This window comes from Salmo trutta, chromosome 35 (assembly GCF_901001165.1).
Source record: "Salmo trutta chromosome 35, fSalTru1.1, whole genome shotgun sequence".
Taxonomy (NCBI): Eukaryota; Metazoa; Chordata; class Actinopteri; order Salmoniformes; family Salmonidae; genus Salmo; species Salmo trutta.
The window spans coordinates 26,297,825-26,320,892 of record NC_042991.1 but is presented as its reverse complement, the minus strand read 5'-3'; the positions used below and the strand labels follow the sequence as shown (position 1 = coordinate 26,320,892).

At 42.3% G+C, this 23,068-nt stretch overlaps 1 protein-coding gene across 6 annotated transcripts in view; it reads right to left on the bottom strand.

The window, feature by feature from the left end:
• LOC115174949 (filamin-A-interacting protein 1) overlaps positions 1-23,068 on the bottom strand; it is a 49,336-nt gene that overhangs the window by 25,902 nt on the left and 366 nt on the right. For 4 of the 6 annotated variants that reach the window (XM_029734007.1, XM_029734010.1, XM_029734005.1 and 1 more), the window contains exons 1-2: positions 12,630-13,292; positions 613-888 (exon numbers count right to left, since the gene is read on the bottom strand). In XM_029734007.1, the coding sequence (XP_029589867.1) occupies positions 613-882 (270 nt within the window). In that variant the 5' untranslated portion in view covers positions 883-888; positions 12,630-13,292. Of the gene's footprint in view, positions 1-612; positions 889-12,629; positions 13,294-23,068 lie in introns of those variants that run through there. The other 2 variants (XM_029734008.1, XM_029734006.1) reach the window with 2 other exon arrangements.

Below are 23,068 nucleotides of genomic sequence, written 5' to 3'. Positions count from 1 at the left end.
TCAGGGTTGGATTTCAACATGTTCAGGGTTGGATTTCAGCATGTTGTTTACCCCAAGTTGCAACTTTGTAAAGTCATCAACACACCTAAACAAGTCAGCTGGACGGAGCGAGGGTTGAGGATAGAACTGACAGCAGCCCTCTCTCCCTGGAGGTTTGTTTAGAAATGGAACTCTGTTAAGAAAATAATTAGCAGCAGGCTTAACACTGGACAGCCCTTAGTGGTCTTTGCTTCCTGCTCGTCGGGATCTGCAGAGTGGGGCAGGGTTGGAAGGGACCAGAGTTCATGGCCGCTGACACTGAGGTTGACTCCCCAGCAGTGAGTCAGTAGGATGACTCCTGGTTACACTAACATGTCAAGCCTGACACTGAGATGTTACCACCTGCCAAATATAACCAAAACCACTGACCACAATGTTAGCAGTTAGCACACAGCAGCACAGTGTGAAGAAACTCTGTGTGCATTCCAAATGGCACGCTATTCCCTATTTAGTGCACTACTTTTTTTTACCAGAGCGCTATCAAAGGGGTAGGGCACCATTTGGGACGCAATAAATGTTAGACGTTACAGTAGCTAGCACACAGCAGCACAGTGTCAGTGGAGAACCTCTCACCTGCACCTCTCCCTCCATGACCCCCAGCAGACGGAGAAAGTCCTCCTTAGAGAGGTCCATCACCCATGCTGCATTCTGTTGTCCTCTGTTGATTTCTGGGGTTCTACAGGGCCTTTTCACCTTTCCAGGCTCCGCCGTCTGGATCTTCCCCTCTTTCTGTTTCTCTAGTGTGTTCTCCTCCTCCTCCTCTTTGAAGGCTCCTCTTTGGGTAGCCCGGTTTATCTGTCTGTCATCTGGGTCCTCCATGGCTGTGCTGCTCCTGGACCGCATTCTCACCTGCAGGGGGAAGACGGACGACAGGGACTCTGAATCCACAGCCCAAATAGAATATGGGCAATTCCACGGTAACGGAATTGCACTTTGTCTCTGTTTTTTTTTTACTTTAAAATGTATGCCAAACAAAAACCATTGATATCAAATTTTAACAAACCAGAGGGAACGAGCGAGAGCATGAGAGACAGAGCGAGACGGAGTGAGAGCAAGACCGTGCGGTAGCAGAGAGAACAGTCTATGACTTGGGTGGCTGGAGGCCTTCCTCTGACCCCGCCTGATAAACATTTTTGGGCCTTCCTCTAACTGGTATAGAGGTCCAGGATGGCAGGGAGCTCGGCCCCAGTGATGTACTAGGCCTTACGCACTACCCTCTGTACCACCTTGTGGTCCGATGCCAAGCAGTTTCCATACCAAGCGGTGATGCAGCCAGTCAAGAAGCTCTCAGTGGTGTATCTGTAGAACTTTGAGGTTCTGAGGGCCCATGCTAAATCTTTTTAGCCTCCTGAGGGGGAAGAGGCGTTGTCATGCCCTCTTCATGACTGTGTTGGTGTGTGTGGACCATGATAGATCCTTAGTGATATGGACACCAAGGAACTTGAAGCTCTTGACCAGCTCCACTACTGCCCAGTCGATGTGAATGGGGGCCAGTAAAAAAGCTTGTACAAGAGAACAAATGTTCTTCATGTAATCTCAGCCACGTTTAAGTATGACCTCAGACTTTTAATCAATAGCAGAAATGCAGCATATTCACAGTATTTCCTCTGATCTCACATACTCTCCCTCACCTCTGACTAATGCTCCGTGTCATTCCTGCTGTACTCCCAGAGTGCATAGCATTTCATACTGCTCCCCTTTTCTGTTTCTTAAATTGCTGTTCTTGATTGTGATTAGGTGTGGGACCCAACCTAAGGAGTGAGAATGGTCTAGAAGAATGTTCTCATGGGGACTTTTAACAACATCTGGAACCAAATGCATATTATGAGGCAAGTAGCTATAATAGCAACTGTGTTCTTCTAACCTGGATAAACTAATATATTCAGTGTGATGTTAATGCATCAAAAAACAGGTGACCTTGAATGGTAGGCTATATAAACCCACACCAATACAGGACTGCCATGACTTTACAGTATTCATGTGCAACTCTAATCCTCTTTCACCAGACACCTCCCCGCTATGTTCAATTAGCCTGGGGACAAGGTTACTGTAATTGTAACTACAGTATATGTAGTGGGTTTGTTACTGCCTTTACTGCTGCTTGGACACTCTGCACTCTGTACTTATAATGAAAGAGAAATGAGGACATTTCCTGGCCAAGCGCTCTCGGCCCCCAACTGTGCCAGCCAAGTCAGATCCATTGTTTCCATTGCCCTACAATCTAGAGAGCCAGAGACAGGCTTTCCATCATCTCACACCAGGGAGCTAGGCTACAGTAGGCCTGGCCTGGCTGGCCTTGTATGGACATTGATCCGACCAGTGTGTTTGTTGTAACTCTGTAATTAGAGTCTAAGGAATGAGTCAGCTTCAGAAGCATCATTATCTCTGTGTATCAGAGGCGGATCACGCAATATACTCATAACAGATGGGCAATTTTGATTGAATATGGAAGATAAATAGATGAAAAGTTGTTTGAATCAAAATAATCAACTCTCATATTGGGAGTCGTGCTTTGGGACAATGCCAGGTATGATGATAATGATGATGACACATCAACACAATAGCCCAGACAGCAGACAGGGGATCCATAATCTGCGGTGAGGGTGCTCAGGGAAAGAACATGATGAAGCCATTTCATCTGAATGAGGCCAAAGTGCCCCAAGTTCACACAGTTTCGGATGAAAGAAATGTGTGACTCAGACTTAGAGAATCTTGTCAGCAAAACAGTAGCAGCTACTTTAGAGCTGGGCGTTAATAGTCGTTGTTTCAGGGGAGAAGCTAAGCGCTCCCGCGGGTACAGCGTCAGTTTGATTTGAACCAAAATGAAGAAATGTGGAAATAAAATAAAGCTAAGACAAGCTGTGGGTGACAGCAGGTAGAATATTGCGTTGGGGTGTTTACCTAAAGGCTCTGTATCGAATATCTTGAACAGGCTCTGGGGAAAGGGTGGCAATATTTACGATGTTATTCAGAAGTTGCTTCAAACCATATGAAGTCACCCACTACAATGTACATATTCTCCTCTGTCTCATGCCCATCCTTCAATAACAGTGAGGTTAAAACAGAAAATAAATCTACTATTTGCTGTTGTTCACAACTTGTATTCCACTTATAGGGATGTGATCATGCCAGGCTGGTGTCCCCAACTTACACTTACGCTGATGGTACAGTGTACCATTATGTCCATCCCAAATGGCACCCTATTCCCTACATAGTGCACTACTTTTGACCAGGGCCCATTTGTAGTAGAGTGCCATTTGGGATGCGACCTACAGATGTAGGATCTTAATTTGATCATTCTGTTTTATGAAAACTTATATTTTAAACTTGTGGTGTATTTGAGGTTTAAAAAGGCATTTTTGTCATTTTCACTTTGAAATTTCAGACTTGATTTCCCCTTAACCCCTACAAAAATATCCATGAATTATAATCCACATAATAATTGCAGGATTATTTTTCTGCTGTAGCAAACTGGCTCAAATTAAGATCCTACATCTGTATGTGAATTCTCTGCCCATGAAAAGAGGGAGGTAAGTAAGGGCAAGACCCCTATTTGTGAGCTGGACCTTGGGCTAAGCGGCATGCACAGCTGTCTGCTGTTGAAGTTTTCCATAAGTATTTATAGTGGACCCCATCCCTCCACTTGTGCAGTGGGATCCAGAAGGGGAAACTCCAAAAGACTATCACTTTATAAGCCATCAGCATTCTAAACAGATGACAATACTTTTACTCCACAGCTATAGTTCTCACATACACCAGCCACCAATTGTAAATAAATCTTTGCTGCTGCTTGTCAGACTGGGCTGCAGTGCTCAAATGATCACACAGTTGCTAACTCACTAATTCGCTCCTATGATTCTCTGCACACATTTTTCAAGATTTATGCTACATCGTCTAATATTCAAAGACCTCTGCTATTTATAGAAACAAATGGTGGATAATGAAAGCACTTCCTGGCTTCTCTCGCACTCACATTCCTCCATGGGCATGTGGACAGTGCAGCTAATCTGGGAAACAGACTGGCGGTGTGGGCCAAGGCAGTTGGTGGTTTGGTTCAAGGCAGTCCTGTTGTCAGACAACTCATTTGAAATCTATTATTTGGCTAATTTTGTTCCAGTATAGCAGAGGAGGCTGGTCGGGAGGAGCTATAGGAGGACAGGCTCATTGTAATGGCTGGAATGGAATAAATGGCACAGTATCAAACAAACATATGGAAACCACCATTTATTCCATTCTAGCCATTACAATGAGCCCGTCCTCCTACAGCTCCTCCCACCAGCCTCCTCTGCTGTATAGTTACAGTGGAAGATTTGATGCAGTGTCTGGTGCAATCAGGGCTACTTGTGGACGGTCACCCAGACCAGCCTACTTAGTCCATGTAAAACTAGGTACTAACAGTGTAACGTACACACTTGGAGTTAGGAAGCAGGTACAGAAACTGAGTTTTTTGCAGGGGGCAATGCAAATAGTCTGGGTAGCTATTTGATTAGCCGTTCAGGAGTCTTAATGGCTTGTGGGTAAAAGCTATTTAGGAGCCTCTTGGACCTAGACTTGGCTCTCCGGTACCGCTTGCCGTGCGGTAGCAGAGAGAACAGTCTATGACTAGGGTGGCTGGAGTCTTTGACAATTTTTAGGGCCTTCCTCTGACACCGCCTGGTATAGAGGTCCTGGATGGCAGGAAGCTTGGCCCCGGTGATGTACTGGGCCGTACGCACTACCCTCTGTTGTGCCTTGCGGTCAAAGGCCAAGCAGTTGCCATACCAGGCAGTAATGCAACCCATAAAGATGCCCTCAATGGTGCAGCTGTAAAACCTTTTGAGGATCTGAGGACCCATGACAAATCTTTTTAGTCTCCTGAGGGGGAATAGGTTTTGTCGTGCCCTCTTCACGATTGTCTTGGTGTGCTTGGACCATGTTAGTTTGTTGGGGATGTGGACGCCAAGGAACTTGAAGCTCTCAACCTGCTCCACTACAGCCCTGTCGATGAGAATGGGGGCGTAGTCCACAATCATCTCCTTTGTCTTGATCACGTTGAGGGAGAGGTTGATGTCCTTGCACCACACGGTCAGGTCTCTGACCTCCTCCCTATAGGCCGTCTCATCATTGCCGTTGATCAGATCTACTACTGTTGTGTCATCAGTAAACTTAATGATGGTGTTGGAGTCGTGCAGTCATGAGTGAACATGGAGTACAGGAGGGAACTCAGCACGCACCCCTGAGGGGCCCCCGTGTTGAGGATCAGCGTGGCGGATATGTTGTTACCTACTCTTACCACCTGGGGGCGGCCCGTCGGGAAGTTCAGGATCCAGTTGCAGAGGGATGTGTTTAGTCCCAGGGTCCTTAGCTTAGTGATGAGCTTTGAGGGCACTATGTTGTTGAATTAATAGCATTCTCACATAAGTGTTCCTTTTGTCCAAGTGTGAAAGGGCAGTGTGGAGTGCAATAGAGATAGCATCATCTGTGGATCTGTTGGAGCGGTATGCAAATTGGAGTGGGTCTTGGGTTTCTGGGATAATGGTGTTGATGTGAGCATGACCAGATTTACAAAGCATTTCATTGCTACAGACATGAGTGCTACGGGTTGGTAGTCATTTAGGCAGGTTACCTTAGTGTTCTTGGGAACAGGAACTATGGTGGTCTGCTTGAAACATGTTGGTATTACAGACTCAGACAGGGAGAGGTCGAAAATGTCAGTGAAGACACTTGCCAGTTGGTCAGCGCATGCTCAGAGTACACGTCCTGGTAATCTGTCTGGCCCTGCGGCCTTGTGAATGTTGACCTGTTTGAAGGTCTTACTCACATCGGCTGCGGAGAGCGTGATCACACAATCGTCCGGAACAGCTGATGCTCTCCTGCATGTTTCAGTGTTACTTGCTTCGAAGCAAGCATATAAGTTATTTAGCTCGTCTGGTAGGCTTGTGTCACTTGGCAGCTCTCGGCTGTGCTTCCCTTTTGTAGTCTGTAATAATTTGCAAGCCCTGCCACGTGTAGTACGATTCGATCTTAGTCCTGTATTGATGCTTTGCCTGTTTGATGGTTCGTCATAGGGCATAGCAGGATTATAAGCTTCCGGGTTAGAGTCCCTCTCCTTGAAAGCAGCAGCTCTACCCTTTAGCTCAGTGCGAATGTTGTCTGTGATCCATGGCTTCTGGTTGGGGTATGTACGTACAGTCACTGTGGAGACGACGTCCTTGATGCACTTGTTGATAAAGCCAGTGTACTCCTCAATGCCATCGGGAGAATCCCGGAACATATTCCAGTCTGTGCTAGCAAAGCAGTCCTGTAGTTTAGCATCTGCTTCATCTGACCACTTTTTTTATAGACTGAGTCACTGGTGCTTCCTGATTTAATTTTTGCTTGTAAGCAGGAATCAGGAGGATAGAATTATGGTCAGATTTGCCCAATGGAGGGTGTGGGAGAGCTTTGTATACGTCTCTGTGTGTGGAGTAAAGGTGATCGAGTTTTTTTTTTCACTCTGGTTGCACATTTAACATGCTGATAGAAATGTGGTAAAACGGATTTAAGTTTCCCTGCGTTAAAGTCCTCGGCTACTAGGAGCACCGCCTCTGGGTGAGCGTTTTCTTTTAGCTTATGGCGGAATACAGCTCATTCAGTGTGGTCTTATTGCCAGCCTCAGTCTGTGGTGTTATGTAAACAGCTACGAAAAATACAGATGAAAACTCTTGGTAGATAGTGTGGTCTACAGCTTATCATGAGATACTTTACCTCAGGCGAGCAAAACCTCGAGACTTCCTTAGATGTTGTGCACCAGCTGTTGTTTACATACAGTATATGCATAGGCCCCTGCCCCATGTCTTAACAGAGGCTGCTGTTCTGTCCTACCGATGGCGTTTATAACCCGCCAGCTGTATGTTCTTAATGTCGTCGTTCAGCCACGACTCGGTGAAATATAAGATATTACAGTTTTTAATGTCCCGTTGGTAGGCTATAACTGCTTTCAGTTCATCCCAAGTCCAGGTGTGCTTAATGATGGGGAGCAGGTGCACGTAATGACGGTCCCTGGACGGTGGTTAGTAGACCAGCGACGTCGAGCGCTGAAGAGGGGGAGCGGGAGTAGGCATGACAGACAGTTGCTGGCAGCTGTCCAAATCCTCCCCACTTGAATTTGTAGCTATTCAAAAAATGCCTTTGAAATGGAATTCGATTCAGCCATGCATGCGACTGAAGACTCCCAATGTGACTACATATTGGAAGAGGTACATTGATTGTGGAGAGACTTTATTTTGAAGATCTAAAATCCAATCCTGCTGCTGTACAGTAACTCGGAGTGAAGGGGAGAAGAATCAGCGTAACCGGAGTTGGAGGCGTAACTGACCATACACTTGCCATAACTATACTCCTGTGAGAATAATCATGGTGATAATATGCTGAGTAGATTTCACCCCATTTCCAAAAGTTAAGTATTATGTTGTGGTCGTCTTGACAACCCTGTATGGGGTACACAGCAGAGAGAGCTGTGTTCAACATCAGAACTTCACACAGCTTTGCACTTCGTTTATCAGATGATTGAGTGAGCCCTCTCTGGGAGTCTGCTTTGCACCATGTTGTATTCATGAGTTCAGCTGCCACTGTCAGTAAGTACCACTGCCAGCTGGGGTTGGGGGGGACAATCCAAACAAAGCTATCAAAACTAAAACAAAGTTACGATAAGTCACTTCTAATGAGAACATAGCTCGAATGGAACCCCCAAGACTCTGTGTGGAGATTCTGTACATTTCAAACCCTGCTCACCTCTGGGGTAGACTGATTAGCTACAGCATATTATTATTCAGTCTCCCTCTGTGAGACGCATATCACAGAGTTTATAGGTTCAAGAGGAGGTCACTGTCTTTTCGATGTCACAACTCTCTGTAAATGCAATGGAAAGCAGTCACTTCCTGAAGTCTCCTACCATCCCAGGACCAAGACAACCTTGTGACCAAAGGTCAGGTGGGGTCACGGGTGACTGCGGGTCCAGACCAGGGTGGTAAAACAAAACTCTGTGAAACTCTGTACAAGAAGGAAAACTGTCTCCATGGTTTCAGACAGACAAAGCTGAGACCAAAGTTATAGACTTTGTAAATAGAACAACATTGTCATCTGGTTATATGCATCTGGTTAGGTTACATATTCCACAACGCCATGTGTTGTATCAGTTAGTAATGCTATGGTTTGTTATGTGCTATCATACCAAATAAAAATGTCCAGACCACTGATATACATGTTACTAAACCTCTGGGGACAGCTTACCACTGTGTAAATGTAACTCTGCAGACCTCAACACACTACACTGTACAATGATATAGTCTGCTATTAATATTAAGCGCTTACTGCATGAAGTGCTGATGTATACAGTGGACTGAAAGTAGAATATCACTGGGTCCTGGTCAGGTTCCAATCTATAGTATTTCAGATCTTAATCTCACCTCGCTACTGACAACTTCCCCCCTGGCCCATGCAGAACCCACCTGCTAGTGTTGGACCCGCACATACACTCATTCATATAGTACACCTCTATCATCATCTGTAGGGCTTATAACATTGGAGTTGGACAGAATGTATTCTTACTCTTATCGGAAAAGCAAAGGGGAAGATTAAATGGTTCCTGAAATGTCAGGGTTATCAAGATAGCCTTATAATTTGAAGGAGCACTGTACAAGGAAGCTATCTGGTAGTCTGAGTCACAGAAGAGACTTCTGTGATTCGTAGAGTGGTATATTTGAGTTGATGATCCACATCCGTTTGGCAACATTACATGACATAATTATCTGCCACCTTACAAGGGTATGTGAAGTCAGACAATGAGTGAGCAGCAGGGTTCATGGAAAGGCTGGTATAAAATTAGAAATCCGACTCTGGACCAAGTTGAAAGTTCTAAACAACAAGAAGCCAGGCCAGGGGTTTTAGCAGGAATCATATTGACCATGACTTGACTTCCCCTAACATCATCATGCCTCTCCTCTCACAATCCAATTCAATTCCCAGTCAAACAGCAATGAAAAATAATGAGCAAAATGTATGGCATGTTTGTATCTATCTTCGCAAGCCTATGCGCTAATGTCTAATACGTGGCTATGGGTCTAGCAAACTGACATCAGTGGCCAGCTGCAGTCCTCTGTCAAGCTGGCCAGTCTCAAATGCCTTTCTAGTGGAATGATGATGAAGTCACTTCCCTTAAAGCGAGAGACATCTACGAGGGAGAGTGAAGGAAGGAGAAAGGGGGAGAGAGGAAAGTGTGTGAGCAGGGGGATTAATGCTGACTGTGTGTTTTATTCTTTTGGTATTTACAGCCTATTTTCTCCCTAAGTATGAAACACTCAACTATTTGGTTGACATCAGTTTCCCAGAAAACACATACTGTCATAACCTCTAGGAAAGTCAGGACAAATGGGGCAAGGACTACATTCTTGCAAGAGAAAAAAAAAAGACAGCTCACAAAATTGTCTGTAGGTAGATTAGACTTATCTTACAGTAAATATATTTTTTCTATATAACATGCTAATAAGGCTTTATATTTGTAAAGGTGAGTTGAAAGATGTGTTATATTCTTAACACACATTTCAAAATGGTCCCTCATTCGGGTGAAAATAAACATAGTACAGCGGCTCTTACAAAGCTGAATTGAATCAGCTGACCTGCTATAATTTCAAGGACTTTAATTCCCTTTGTTAGGACCAGTCCTGTAGCAAGGGCTGGAAATGATTCTGTGTTGCTTCCGATGCAGCTGTTCAAGCAGATAATGAGTGAAGAATCCAGAGACGTTGCATGAGTCCAGCACCACTCTAAAATCGCTCTGTGTATGTGCGTGTCTGTGTGTGCACTTGTGTGTGTTTGTGCATGTCTTGGTCCTGCTGTCCATCCCATGTATCACACCTTCCACTCTTCAGTGTGTAGGCAAGCTGGATGATTTCATGAAGGGTGGGTTGATATGGAATGTTAAATAGCATGGTGGCAATGCATTGCTTCCCTTGATCATTTTCTATGAGGCACACCCTTGAGGGATGTAAAATCACCCACAGCATTTTGCTGTAAATGGGTTATTCACTCAAACGATCACATCAGTCATCTCCATTCAACATTCTTGAGATACTTATTTTTTTAAGGAAGTGCACATACTATGACAGACAGAGATAATATAGTAATATTTCACTGGTCTCTGGACAGAATGGGATAATATAGTAATATTTCACTGTGATCTCCTATCTGGTAAGAAGGCAAATGTAATCCATCTCTCTCTAGTCCCTTATTTTGTTGTCATGGGAACAGAGGTGCTGTTGTTATGAAACCAAACATGAGGACCTGCACTGCTGTTTCCATCACTGGAAGATTGCTGAGCTAAATTAGTTAAGTGATCTCATGGTTCACTGTCTTATCACTTGGGCTTTGGCTGCCAGTGAAGTGATGCCACCGACACACAGTAAATCAGATGATTTAGAGACAAACGCTGTCAGAGAAACTTACAAGACCACAAGGGAATGCAGAATGACAATCTGAGTTCTAGACAGACTGTAGTAGAGGAGAGACATCCACAGGCAGTCATTTTATTTAACCTTTTTTTAACTAGGCAAGTCAGTTAAAGAACAAATTCGTATTTACAATGACGGCCTACCCCGGCCAAACCCTAACGACGCTGGGCCAGTTGTGTTCCTATGGGACTCCCAATCACGGGCAGTTGTGATACAGCCTGGAATCTAACCAGGGTCTATAGTGACGCCTCTAGCACTGAGATACAGTGCCTTAGACTGCTGCGCCACTCGAGAGCCCCTGGGTTCCCGAGTGTTCATACGTAATACCCGTTAACTACCCAACATGTCAGTAATCTGACCAAGAAGGTACACTCCATTAAAGTCATACCAGCTTCTTCATTTAGATTAAGGAGGAAGTGTAAAATTGTCCAGAATAATATTCTTATAAATTACAAAAAAAAGGGGTCCTTGTAAATTGCACTCTGAGAAATTGGCATTTATATGCAACAGGACCTCACTATGTCTTTAGTTGTTCTGAACGCTATTGGCACTGTCAAAAATATTTCAAAACAAACTGACCTATGAGCTGTCTATTACAAATGACAATAGACATTTTAAACCCCTTGTTCATCCCCCACATAATACACAGGATTTCTGTGTGGAGTTCCTATCACCGATGACAATGATGTGATGACGCAAAGCCACTGAAGCCCTCCCTAACCCGCATGGACAGCAGACATTTATTTTATCATCACAGAGGGGAAAACTCTTTAGATCTGATTCAAAATAACTTACAATAAAAACAGTGGAAAAAGTTAATGAAACGCTCCTTAGTCCTCCTAGAGATGAATGGTACCACAGGCTGGCGGAGCCCACATCATATATGCAATTTAACAGATGCTTTTATCCAAAGCGACTTACAGTCATGCGTACATACATTGTACGTATGGGTGGCCCTGGGAATCAAACCCACAACCCTTGGCGTTGCAAGCGCCATGCTCGACCGACTGCGCCACATGGAACCACTGGCTGCCACTGGAGTAACAGAAGGGGTGAGGCAGCTCCACTGTTTACTTTGTGCCTTCAAACAGAGGGGGCTCTCATGGAAGCTCTTATCAGAATAAAGTCCTTTGGGTACAGCTATTGTTTTCACATGGGAAAATGTCTAAGTGGAGAGACAAGATATTATCTGTCCATGTAATGTAATGGATGTCTCCTTAGGTTAAGAAGGTGAGATATTCGTGAACACTAATTACTTCAATTTAACTTGTTCTTAGTTCAACTGTCATTCAACTTGAACACATTTGACGTTTCAAGGATTTTCACAGTCCTGAGAAAGTTGAACAACCATTGCAGGGCTCGGCAACAGGTGGCCCGCGGGCCAAAAACCGGCATGCCATCGTTTTTTTTCAATCATAAAAGATTGAAATCACCAGGAATTCTGCTGAAAATGAGTTTCATTGAAGAAATCTGTTCACCAACTATTCCCACAAATAAAAAAAGAGATGTGATGTCTCAATGTAATCAAGGTATAACATTATTGTATTTGAAAATACAATCTCTATCTGGGCTTAGTTGTGGTCAATTTGCAGTGTACAATTTATTATAATTATGTTCCGGCCCCCCGACAATCTGCTCCGACAAAACTCTAGCTGCTTACCCTTGAACTATTCTCTCTACTCTGTTTTGTTACTCTGCTATTAGTACTTTTAAGAGTTCCTCTAGAGAGAGAGAGCGAGCTAAAGCTTTCTTCTGGTAAAAGATGTAATCAATTAACCTCCTAACGTACCATTTCCTGAGTTGAGCCTGGACCGGACGTCAGCGCGAGTGGCAACAAAACTAATGTTCTTTACCAACTCACTGATTCCCAATGTGTTCCACACTGACCCATTCATGACTGGGTCATCCTCTACACACATGGGTTAGTGGATGTTATCAAGAATGAATCAATACTGAACCATGGACTGAAACAGAAACGGCATGTATTTTTAATTCTAAGTAACATCTTATTCATTATAGAGAACTACTGTATATAAAGTCATTCTCAGTAGACACAAGTCTTTCATGAAATACAGCAGTGAATGTAACAATTCATTCCACTTTATGAATGGAATTTTTCCTTACCTGTTCTCAATGGTTCCAAATCACAGGTGACGACAGGTTAAAAGGTGAATATCTGAGTTACTGAGAATCAAGTCCCACAGTAAAAACAGTGTCTCCTCAATGTCTCAATGTACTTGATTTACCTTGACTGTGTGTGTCAAAAAGAGACACCATGATAAAGGTAGATTTGTCAAAAGATACCTATCCTCTCTCCTGTTACTCTTCTCTTTTACCTTGCTTCTCCTCTTCTCTCCTGTCAAAGTTACAGAGGCAATGAAAAGCCGTCTGAAGATAAACCCCAAGCTTTGTCCTAACCCAGGGGTTTGGGCCAGCAGAGTCACAGTGAGGCGATGCGCGAGTGAGTGAGTGATCGAGAGAGAGACCAGCAGACAAGAAGAGGTGGTCAGAGTTGCTTCAACTGTCACTTTTTGCCACCGTTTTCCCTTCAAATAGAGATATCCAGAGTTAGATGGAGAGGAGGGTAGATACTGTAAGTGCAGACAGCCTTTGTCAGAAGCCAAGACCCTGACTTTTCACCTGTTGTTCCTGGGCAGGAGACTGTAGAACTCTTGAGTGTAATGGAGAGCTATATTTAACAAGTGTTCTCAGTCACTCATGGCTGTTAGCAGCTGAGCAGATTGAAGGAGGCTTTTCCAAGCCTCTCAGACAGCTGAACTATCCCACTCTGAAGCAGGCAGGGGAAGTCCAGCTCAACCACTCCCACCAGAGTAGAGGCAGGGTTAGCAATACGAGCTCAATCTCTGCCTGGTTAGTCAATAGTTATCTTTTCTAAGAAGCAAATGAGAAAATAGCAGATAAATAATATGAGATCACCATTTTGCCTTCAACCATTTAAGCAGGGTTGGGGAGTTACTGATTACATGTAATCAGTTATACGTCATCTGATTACAAAAAAAGTATTGCCCTGTAATCAGTTACATTACCAGCAAAAATATTGTAATCAGATTAAGAATACTTTTGAAAAACTAGATTTTTCTTCTTGGAATACTTATAAATTCAGGAAGTATGTTTGCATAAAAATGTATTATGACACCTTCCTGCTTTCAAAATGACACCTGAGCGAGTCTGACCACAAGTCAGAGACCACTATGATGACACACCAACTGCATTTGATTTAATCTTCATCTAATGCCTCTTAATAAGGGGAAAGTAATCCAAAAGTAATCAGATTACATTACTGAGTTTGGGTATTCCAAAAGTTATGTTACTGATTACAATTTTGGACAGGTAGTTCGTAACTAACAGATTACATTTAGAAGGTAACCTACACAACCCTTCAGAAGTTAGTTTATTATTTTGTGTAAAAGGTAGTCCAACATTATGCATCCATTGGCTTGCTCAACAATTTTTCTAAATAAGGATTAGACTACTGATACTGCACAGGGGCCAAGTTAGCCTTTTCAAACAAAAATAATTTATCGAGAGCCATGACTATTTGTTATTGTTCCCAATAAATACAAGTCAAAACATGGAAATATAAATGAAGAGCAGTTATCCACTCCTGTGAGAGTTCTGCTGCCTTAACAAACATAGGCTCTGTTGACACCAAAGGGTCATCGACTTTATTGGGCAGGAGTGTATGACCTTGGTCACGTTGTAATTTACAATGGCTTTCGCACCGAGCCACTTGAACAACACGTCTTTGTTTCAATTATGGTATTCATGTACCGTAAACATTCACTGTGAGAGAAACTCCAGCCGCATCACCACTCACGATTATATAGGAAATAATAAACTCAACTTGTCGACTCTTTCCAATAAAACTAACTTAAAGCTCAATTAATCAAGTCGTTTCTATGACACATGAAAGCTGGAACTTCAGACAGGTGCTAAGTTGGTAGGTCTCCTTGTTGAAATATGGCATCTGCTAATTGGGACACAACCCTTTGCTTACTGTAATGCTATTCAGTACTTCAGAAACAGATGTATATGTTCACATGGAGGTCCTGCTAATGCACAACTTATTCTACTTGAATGTTAACATCCACACGCTCCAATGAAGTCATAAAGTTGGTGCGAGAGCCGATGTTGTTTTAAAAGGATCATTCTATATTTTTAGCCCAGCGCTGATGGTGATCCTTACATTGAGATTCAGTGTTGCACTTGTGGTTAACATGAGTCACTTGAGAGACATGGCTGTTAAAGTGACCAAACTGTTTCAAAGTCCAAGTATTTATTAATCTAGTGGTTGGTGAGAATGTTTACGTGTAGATGACATACTGCCGTTTCCCTACAATTCTATCCTAATTCTATCCTAATATCCTTCTATCCTTTTTCATTATTATGTCCCCCTTCAATCTTTATTCTGACATGTAGCCTAACAACAGTATCATGACAACTGGAAGTTTATTGTTCATTTATTAAAGTCTTTCCGGAACATGAAGGGTGAAGGTGCAATCTGCTCATAACTGTGGCTATGGTTACAGTCTTCCTTGCCTGCTAATGCACAGGGAGCGGAAACCAAAGCACTCACTGTTCATTACTAACAATTGAGTCAGGACCTCTCCTCTCTGCCTCCTAATGCTCCAAGATGGTTATCATGGCCAGGACCTCTCTGTTGGGCAATTCATCTGGGGTTAATCTACAGGATACTCATCCGGTCAGTATCTTCTAAAGTTATTTTTACCAGCTGAATAAAACTGCAGGGTGCATTGAATCAAGCTCTGTCATTCCATCTAGCTAACAGCGACATTGGTGTGTTCCATTGGGAGACATGCTACATATAGAACTTGATACGGCCCTCAATAGACCAATCCACGGCTCAGTGAGATAAATAGGTAAATGAGGCAGTGATGCAGCTCTCTGTCACATAGCAACCAGACCTATTTTGGGTAAGTGTTTAAATGTGCTTGTAAAATCAAGGTCCATGTAATGTTTTATGAGCAAGGAAAACAAAAACAACATTTGATACATTGTTCTGAATCCTACCTATTTGGATGAGGTTCAACACTTGTTTTAGATATTAAAACAACTGTTAAACCTCATCCCCCCCCCCCACCATGGGGATCCAGAGGTTCACAAATGACATGTCGCCCTGTGTAGATCACATCTATCAATCTTCACAAGAGATGTTTCAGCGTCTGTAGCATGTCACATTTGGCGAAGGAAAATGTATCAATTTAAGTACACATTTAGGCGGTTTGTGTCTGGAAACAGAGGTTTTGTGACTTTCATTAAGGTGGATTCACTGTCCTCTAATGCAAAATGTAAATCCTGCAACATCTGTTCTGCAGTTTTTTAGGTGAGTGATGGTAATGCTAGTCAGTGTAACTAGTGCACCATTATGTGCCAAACAAAATAGTTTCCTATTAAGCTGCCTTCCCTGTGGCTCAGTTGGTAGAGCATGGTGTTTGCAACGCCAGCATGGTGTGTGCAACGTCAGGGTTGTGGGTTTGATTCCCACGGGGGGCCAGTACAAAAACAAATTCATGAAATGAAATGTATGTCGCTCTGGATAAGAGCGTCTGCTAAATGACTAAAATGTAAAATGTAAACGTAAACATAATGTAAAATCAAATTTCACCCGTCTTGGTGCTTGTCTCCACTCCCCTCCAGTTGTCGCCCATCTTCCCATTATCCCCTGTGTATTTACACCCGTGTTCTCTGTTGTCAGTTCTTACCAGCGTGCTTTCCTGGCTTCCTTTTTCTTAAGTTCTGTTTCCTAGTTTTCCCGGTTCTGACTATTCTGCCTGCCGTCCTGTACCCGCCTGACTCAGACCTGATCACGAACCCCTGCCTGTCCTTGACCTGCCCTTTGCCTACCCCGTGTTTACAATAAATAATCTGAGAACTGTACTATCTGCATCCTGTGTCTGCATCTGGGAAAACATCACGACTGGTTGTTTTTGTGCCACATTAAAAGGTAATACATTTTAAAAGTATGTGCACACATAAGAGGTCCCATACCGGGAATAAATAAAATCTAGTTTCACCCCTCCATGGAAGAATGGTGTCGCATCCCTCCAATAGAGTTCCAGACACTTATAGAATCTATGCCAAGGTGCATTGAAGCTGTTCTGGCAGGTCGTGGCCCAATGCCCTATTAAGACACTTTATGTTGGTGTTTCCTTTACTTTCTCAGTTACCTGTATATTTGTATAGCAGCTAATTCATTCTGGGGTATAACGACTTCAGTCAGACCTGCTTGACAAATGTTGTGTGCCAGTACTGTTTATATTTAGGTGGAGGAGCTCCGCAATACCTTTGACCTAATATTCTATAAGAGAAACATCTTGGCACTCTTTATTCTATTTCAGACACCTCAATGCATTATTTCAAATGATATGTGAGCAAAACATACAAATAAAACATGAACAAATAACAATTTTCATTCAAGTATAATTTTTAGAAAGTACTGTTACTGACCACATTACAACATAAAAAAACTTAAATATGTAATTTTGTCCTTAAAACATTTAATTGAAATATTGTAGAATTCCATTTATTCTTATGGAGACTGCTTCTACTCAGGAGTCACAATATGGCTGACCGGTGGCTTCAAAGCCTCTCATTGCCAATACATAGCATCAGCAATGCATGGTTTATATACATCATTGGCTCTAGCCAACAGCTCCCAAATACAGTGTGGGTAGACTATACATGATGTGATTATTATTATTTGTCAAATAGCAGTCGAGCATCGATCATCATGTCACCAGAATAAGACCTCAATATTTATTGGAAAGGGGCATAAAGCTCCTCCCTGTGCACTTTCGCCACACTGAAGTTCATCGTAATGTATTTAATCTGTAGCCTAATAAACTGCATTGTTTCCCCGAGTCGTAGGACCACACACCATATCATCACGTGACTCCAAGTTTACTTTGATATGATGGTTATATTAATATTTGCGCATAAAGGCAGTTCCACAGCCGTTTCTCGCATAATAGATCTTACCTGCGCAAAAATATCCCACCATGTCGAACAAACAAGTGATCTGTGGCATTTATAAAATGTTACCATAACTTCCTGTTTCCATCACAGCTGTTGTGATTTTTACAGTATTTTACAGCATTTTCTTTACTTGCATCAAAACTGTGGATGGAAACATGGTTAGTGAGAAGAGCAAAAATCTATTTATTTTATTTTGCTTTATAAAATAATTAGAAATAGGCATATATTTCCAATTATCAACCTCATTTCCATGATCATTGCAGAATAAATTCTCTCTTTTAATTGGACCCATTTCACAGTAGATTATTTCCTGAGTAATTATTGAATTTATATTGCAGCTATACACATTATATGGCAGTTTCGTAACATTAAAGATATATATTTTATTATATTGTTGATATGTGATGAATCTGTGTTTTAGGAAATAACTGTGTTTACCTGGTAACTAATTATCTGTTTTCCTATTGGCCAATGCTTTAATTGTGTAGTTTAAATTATATTGATACAGGAAGTGACAATTCTAGTGTGGTGCCTGCTAAATAGTTATCCATCTCCATCCAGTCATTGCTCCTACTGTTGGGTTATATTTTCTTAAACTAGTTGTGGTGCATAGCTTATGAATACATTAATGTTAAACATAACAGGTTTGTGCTGTGCTGACGTAGATTGAGCACCATATAATAAGATGTGACTAATGAGAGGGCTACTAGGGTGTAGGCTGAGTAGACTCGTGACACACACAGAATGCCTGGTTGTGAAGCCGCTCAAGGACAGGTGTATGTGAGGAACTGGTAGAGTGGAAAATAACTGTAGCATAATAAAAAGACTGTCCTTGGGTTTGCTGACTTTTGGGTGAAAAACACAAAGATAAATCCTGTTATGGATAGGGGGCAGTATTTTCACGGCCGGATAAAAAAACGTACCCGATTTAATCTGATTATTACTCCTGCCCAGAAACTAGAATATGCATATAATTATTAGCTTTGGATAGAAAACACCCTAAAGTTTCTAAAACTGTTTGAATGGTGTCTGTGAGTATAACAGAACTCATTTGGCAGGCCAAAACCTGAGAAGATTCTGTACAAGAAGTACCCTGTCTGACCATTTCTTGGCCTTCTTGATCATCTATATCCAAAACAGGGGATCTCTGCTGTTACGTGACACTTCCTACGGCTCCCATGGGCTCTCAGAAGGCGGCAAAAAGCTGAATGGTGGCTTTGCAGGCCCTGGCTGAAAAACATTAGCTCGTTTGGATAGTGGTCGGTCAGAGTACTATGAGACTGAGGCGCGTGCACGAGTCGACTCCATGTTTACTTTCTCTCTCTTTGTACTAAAACACGGTTTCCCGGTCGGAATATTATCGCTTTTTTACGAGAAAAATGGCATAAAAATAGATTTTAAACAGCGGTTGACATGCTTCGAAGTACGGTAATGGAATATTTAGATTTTTTTTGTCACGAAACGCGTTGGGCACGTAACCCTTCGTCACCCTTGGATAGTGTCTTGAACGCACGAACAAAACGCCGCTATTTGGATATAACTATGGATTATTTTGAACCAAACCAACATTTGTTATTGAAGTAGAAGTCCTGGGAGTGCATTCTGACGAAGAACAGCAAAGGTAATAACATTTTTCTTATAGTAAATCTGACTTTAGTGAGGGCTAAACTTGGTGGGTGTCTAAATGGCTAGCCCTGTGATGCCGGGCTATCTACTTAGAATATTGCAAAATGTGCTTTCACCGAAAAGCTATTTTAAAATCGGACATAGTAAGTGCATAGAGGAGTTCTGTATCTATAATTCTTAAAATAATTGTTATGTTTTTTGTGAACGTTTATCGTGAGTAATTTAGTAAATTCACCGGAAGTGTTCGGTGGGAATGCTAGTTCTGAACGTCACATGCTAATGTAAAAAGCTGGTTTTTGATATAAATATGAGCTTGATTGAACAAAACATGCATGTATTGTATAACATAATGTCCTAGGCGTGTCATCTGATGAAGATCATCAAAGGTTAGTGCTGCATTTAGCTGTGGTTTTGTTTTTTGTGACATTATATGCTAGCTTGAAAAATGGGTGTCTGATTATTTCTGGCTGGGTACTCTGCTGACATAATATAATGTTTTGCTTTCGCTGTAAAGCCTTTTTGAAATCGGACAGTGTGGTTAGATAAAGGAAAGTCTTGTCTTTAAAATGCTGTAAAATAGTCCTATGTTTGAAAAATTGAAGTTTTTGTATTTTTGAGGAATTTGTAATTCGCGCCACACCCATCATTGGATATTGGAGCAGGTGTTCCGCTAGCGGAACGTCTAGATGTAAGAGGATAAGCTGGAAGACAACTACGCCTGGCAACAGAGATGCGCCAAGAGGCTGGGACCAGCCTGTGCGCCTGCGATAGGCTGAGCAAGTCTAAACCACGCTCAGCCTCTACTCTGACAGGCCCGCTCTGAGCGGGAACTATCTCTGTCAGAGTATTAAAGAAGAACTTTGTGTTTGAACAGTTAGTTCTCTGTTTTGCCCCGTGAGGTGTTACAGTGAGCCCGTATATACGAAGATTGCATTTACCATTTATCGCCTGACTATAATAAAAAGATTTAGAATATATTCGGTGACTCCCAGATCCCAGATTTGATTGACGCAACCCAACACTACAGAAAGTCATCCATCCACCTGTACTCAGACCCTGAACTTACACTATTTGTAGTATTTTGCTCTTCAATCCGACTGGCAGTTTAACGGTAGAACAGACGGGTCACCTTTTCCATTGATGTTTGTAGGTTACTATGTCTGAATACTATAATGTCAAATTTCTTGAGTAGACTATTTCCTTTATAAAAAATACATAAAGTATATATCGTAACTATTGTAGAATACCTTCCTTACCTTTTCTGGCCATGATGAAATCATACATGCAAAGTAGCCATAGAACAAATTACCATGGGCATCTCTCATTTAGTTGGGCCTATTAGATAAGCCATTATAATGTCATGCATCCGACAGGGAACATAGACAATGGGCCCGTTCGAGCAGATCATCGTTGGTATCCGCCTTTCAAAGTGTGTTGTTGTATTAACATTGTCAGACTGTGCCTACATGTCAACTGCATGAACTTTACAGAAATAATGTGATCAAAGGTCATGAAGTTTTAACTGCAGTCGACTGCAAGTTTCTTCAGTTGCTCTTCATCAACTTCATCCTGCAGCCATCGCCTGCATTATGGGATGCTCTATTGTCAACCAATTATTAGTGTTTTTGTTTTACCAATGAAAATGTTACCAAAGAATGAACCAACTTCATGTAGGCTATACAGTGGATAGCATATTTACAAATGAATGTGATATTTGAAGCTCTTTCTCAGTGATTGATTGTACAATAAACACAAATGATTTCAGTTTTTCATTTCATTATTGGGGGTTGGAGCCATGTTTATTCATTATTTTTAAAAACTAGTATAAACAATGGCAACACTGCCATGTTGATCTAAGCCTTCATCATCATCATCATCTTCTAAGATATCATGGCGGTCCGCAAACAAACGTTTAAAGTGCATGCCACCACCTACTGTGCTGAAATGTATGATCAATCATGATCTGCCTAATTCTGTACTACCATGAAAATAAAATTCTAAACCAAATAAATCCCTAACTTCTACCACACCCCTATTAAACCCCATTAAACTTTATCTAAATCATGCTGAAACACTACACCCTTAGGATTGTTCAGCATGTCAACAACCATTTCAACATCTGTTACCCCCAATATGGCAGCAGGTAGCCTGGCAGGTAGGAGCGTTGGTCCAGTAATCGAAAGGTTGCTGGATCGAATCCCTGAGCTGACAAGGTACAAATCTGTCGTTCTGCCCCAGAGCAAGGCAGTTAACCCACTGTTCCCTGGGCGCCGATGACGTGGATGTCGATTAAGGCAGCCCCCCGCACCTCTCTGATTCAGAGGGGTTTGGTTAAATGCAGAAGACACATTTCAGTTGAATGCATTCAGTTGTACAACTGACTAGGTATCCCCCTTTCCCAATATCTCTTTTGCTGTCTCCACAAACTTCAACCTGGCATTTATGCTTTCCACAGCTTTTCCACAAGTTGTACTGATAACCTTACCAATAAAAGCTATGAAGTCAACTTTATTCATTATCAAAGTGTCCTTTGACACATTCATGAGCACAAGATTCCAGAACAGGGCTCTAAACCATGCCAGGACCATTAGAAGCACCAGCCCAGACAGTAGGTCCACTTACTACAGGAACATCCATGTAAACTCCATCAGTCCTCACTGTAGTTCTACCAATCTGTTTTATGGCCTCTGCATATGATACATCATGACTGAACCTATATATCTCTAAGCCTCTCTAGCCTCTCTCTGTACCTGGCATCCACAATTACAGCACGTAACCTTCACCTTGCTTCCACATTCACCGTAATCATGTGCTCCTCCAAACTTGGCACAGCTTTTCTTTCCTTTACACTGAACAGGTCCCATTCTTTGGCATTTAAAACACTGCAGTGCATATGGGACAACTTCTCTAACATTAAAACTAAGGAATCCTATCTGTACTTTTCCCAGCAAGACTTTCTCAAACCTCAGTATCACTGATAAGCTTTCACTTCTTTGACCCTCTTTCCTACTTATCAACCTTTTGACCTCAATCACTCTGCCTCCCTTTTTCACATTTTCTTTAATATCAACTGTGGACATAGATATTGGGACCCCAGTGATGACTCACCTCAATCTAGCATAAGCACCAGGGACATGGCTTTTAATCTTCTTCCATTCAGCTTTTCCATTTGCAGAATGTTTTCTTGCTGAGTCTGGCTACCACACAATATTAACAATCGACCATTTCTGATGAACAAGGCTAATTTCACTTCACCTACCTCTTTCTCTATGGCAATAGTTAGTCGAATAGGGTGTAAGTGAGGCCCTGTGGTCTCATCAAACACTATCACCACTTTCTACTCTAACATCACTATTCTTGTTTCCTACCTTGGCCCTCTTTGTGCTTTCTTTACTAGACACTCCACTGCTTTCTGTATCATGATCTCTCTTCTTCCTATATCTTTCCACTACTGACCATCCCGGTCCTTGACCCTCATCTTCCAGTTCCATACCATCAGAACTGACACCCATATTGTCCTGATTCCAGGACAGCTGTTGCGTCACCATCTTTTTCTCAATTTTCTCCATTTCGTCTGCACTACTCACCACCATTTCCAACCCTCTCTCACACACAAACTCTGCCCCCGTGGATCTGAGCCACATTAGTGTATGACTTTCGGCTATCGCAGATGCACCTCTCCTGACTTAACTTCTCGACTTTCGTCGAGTTGCTGGCTTTCACCTCGTCACTGAAACGCACCCATTGTTTCAGAATTAGCAGGCAGTGCAGCATATTTAGGTTCGGGAAAAACTGAATGCAAAACATTATTGCATTGAAACAATCTGTTTACAGATCCACAACAATTTGCAATTGTTTTTGTCTTGCAGAAACGGTCAGATATAGCAAGCGTCACTGCAAAAGCAAACATTCTGACAACC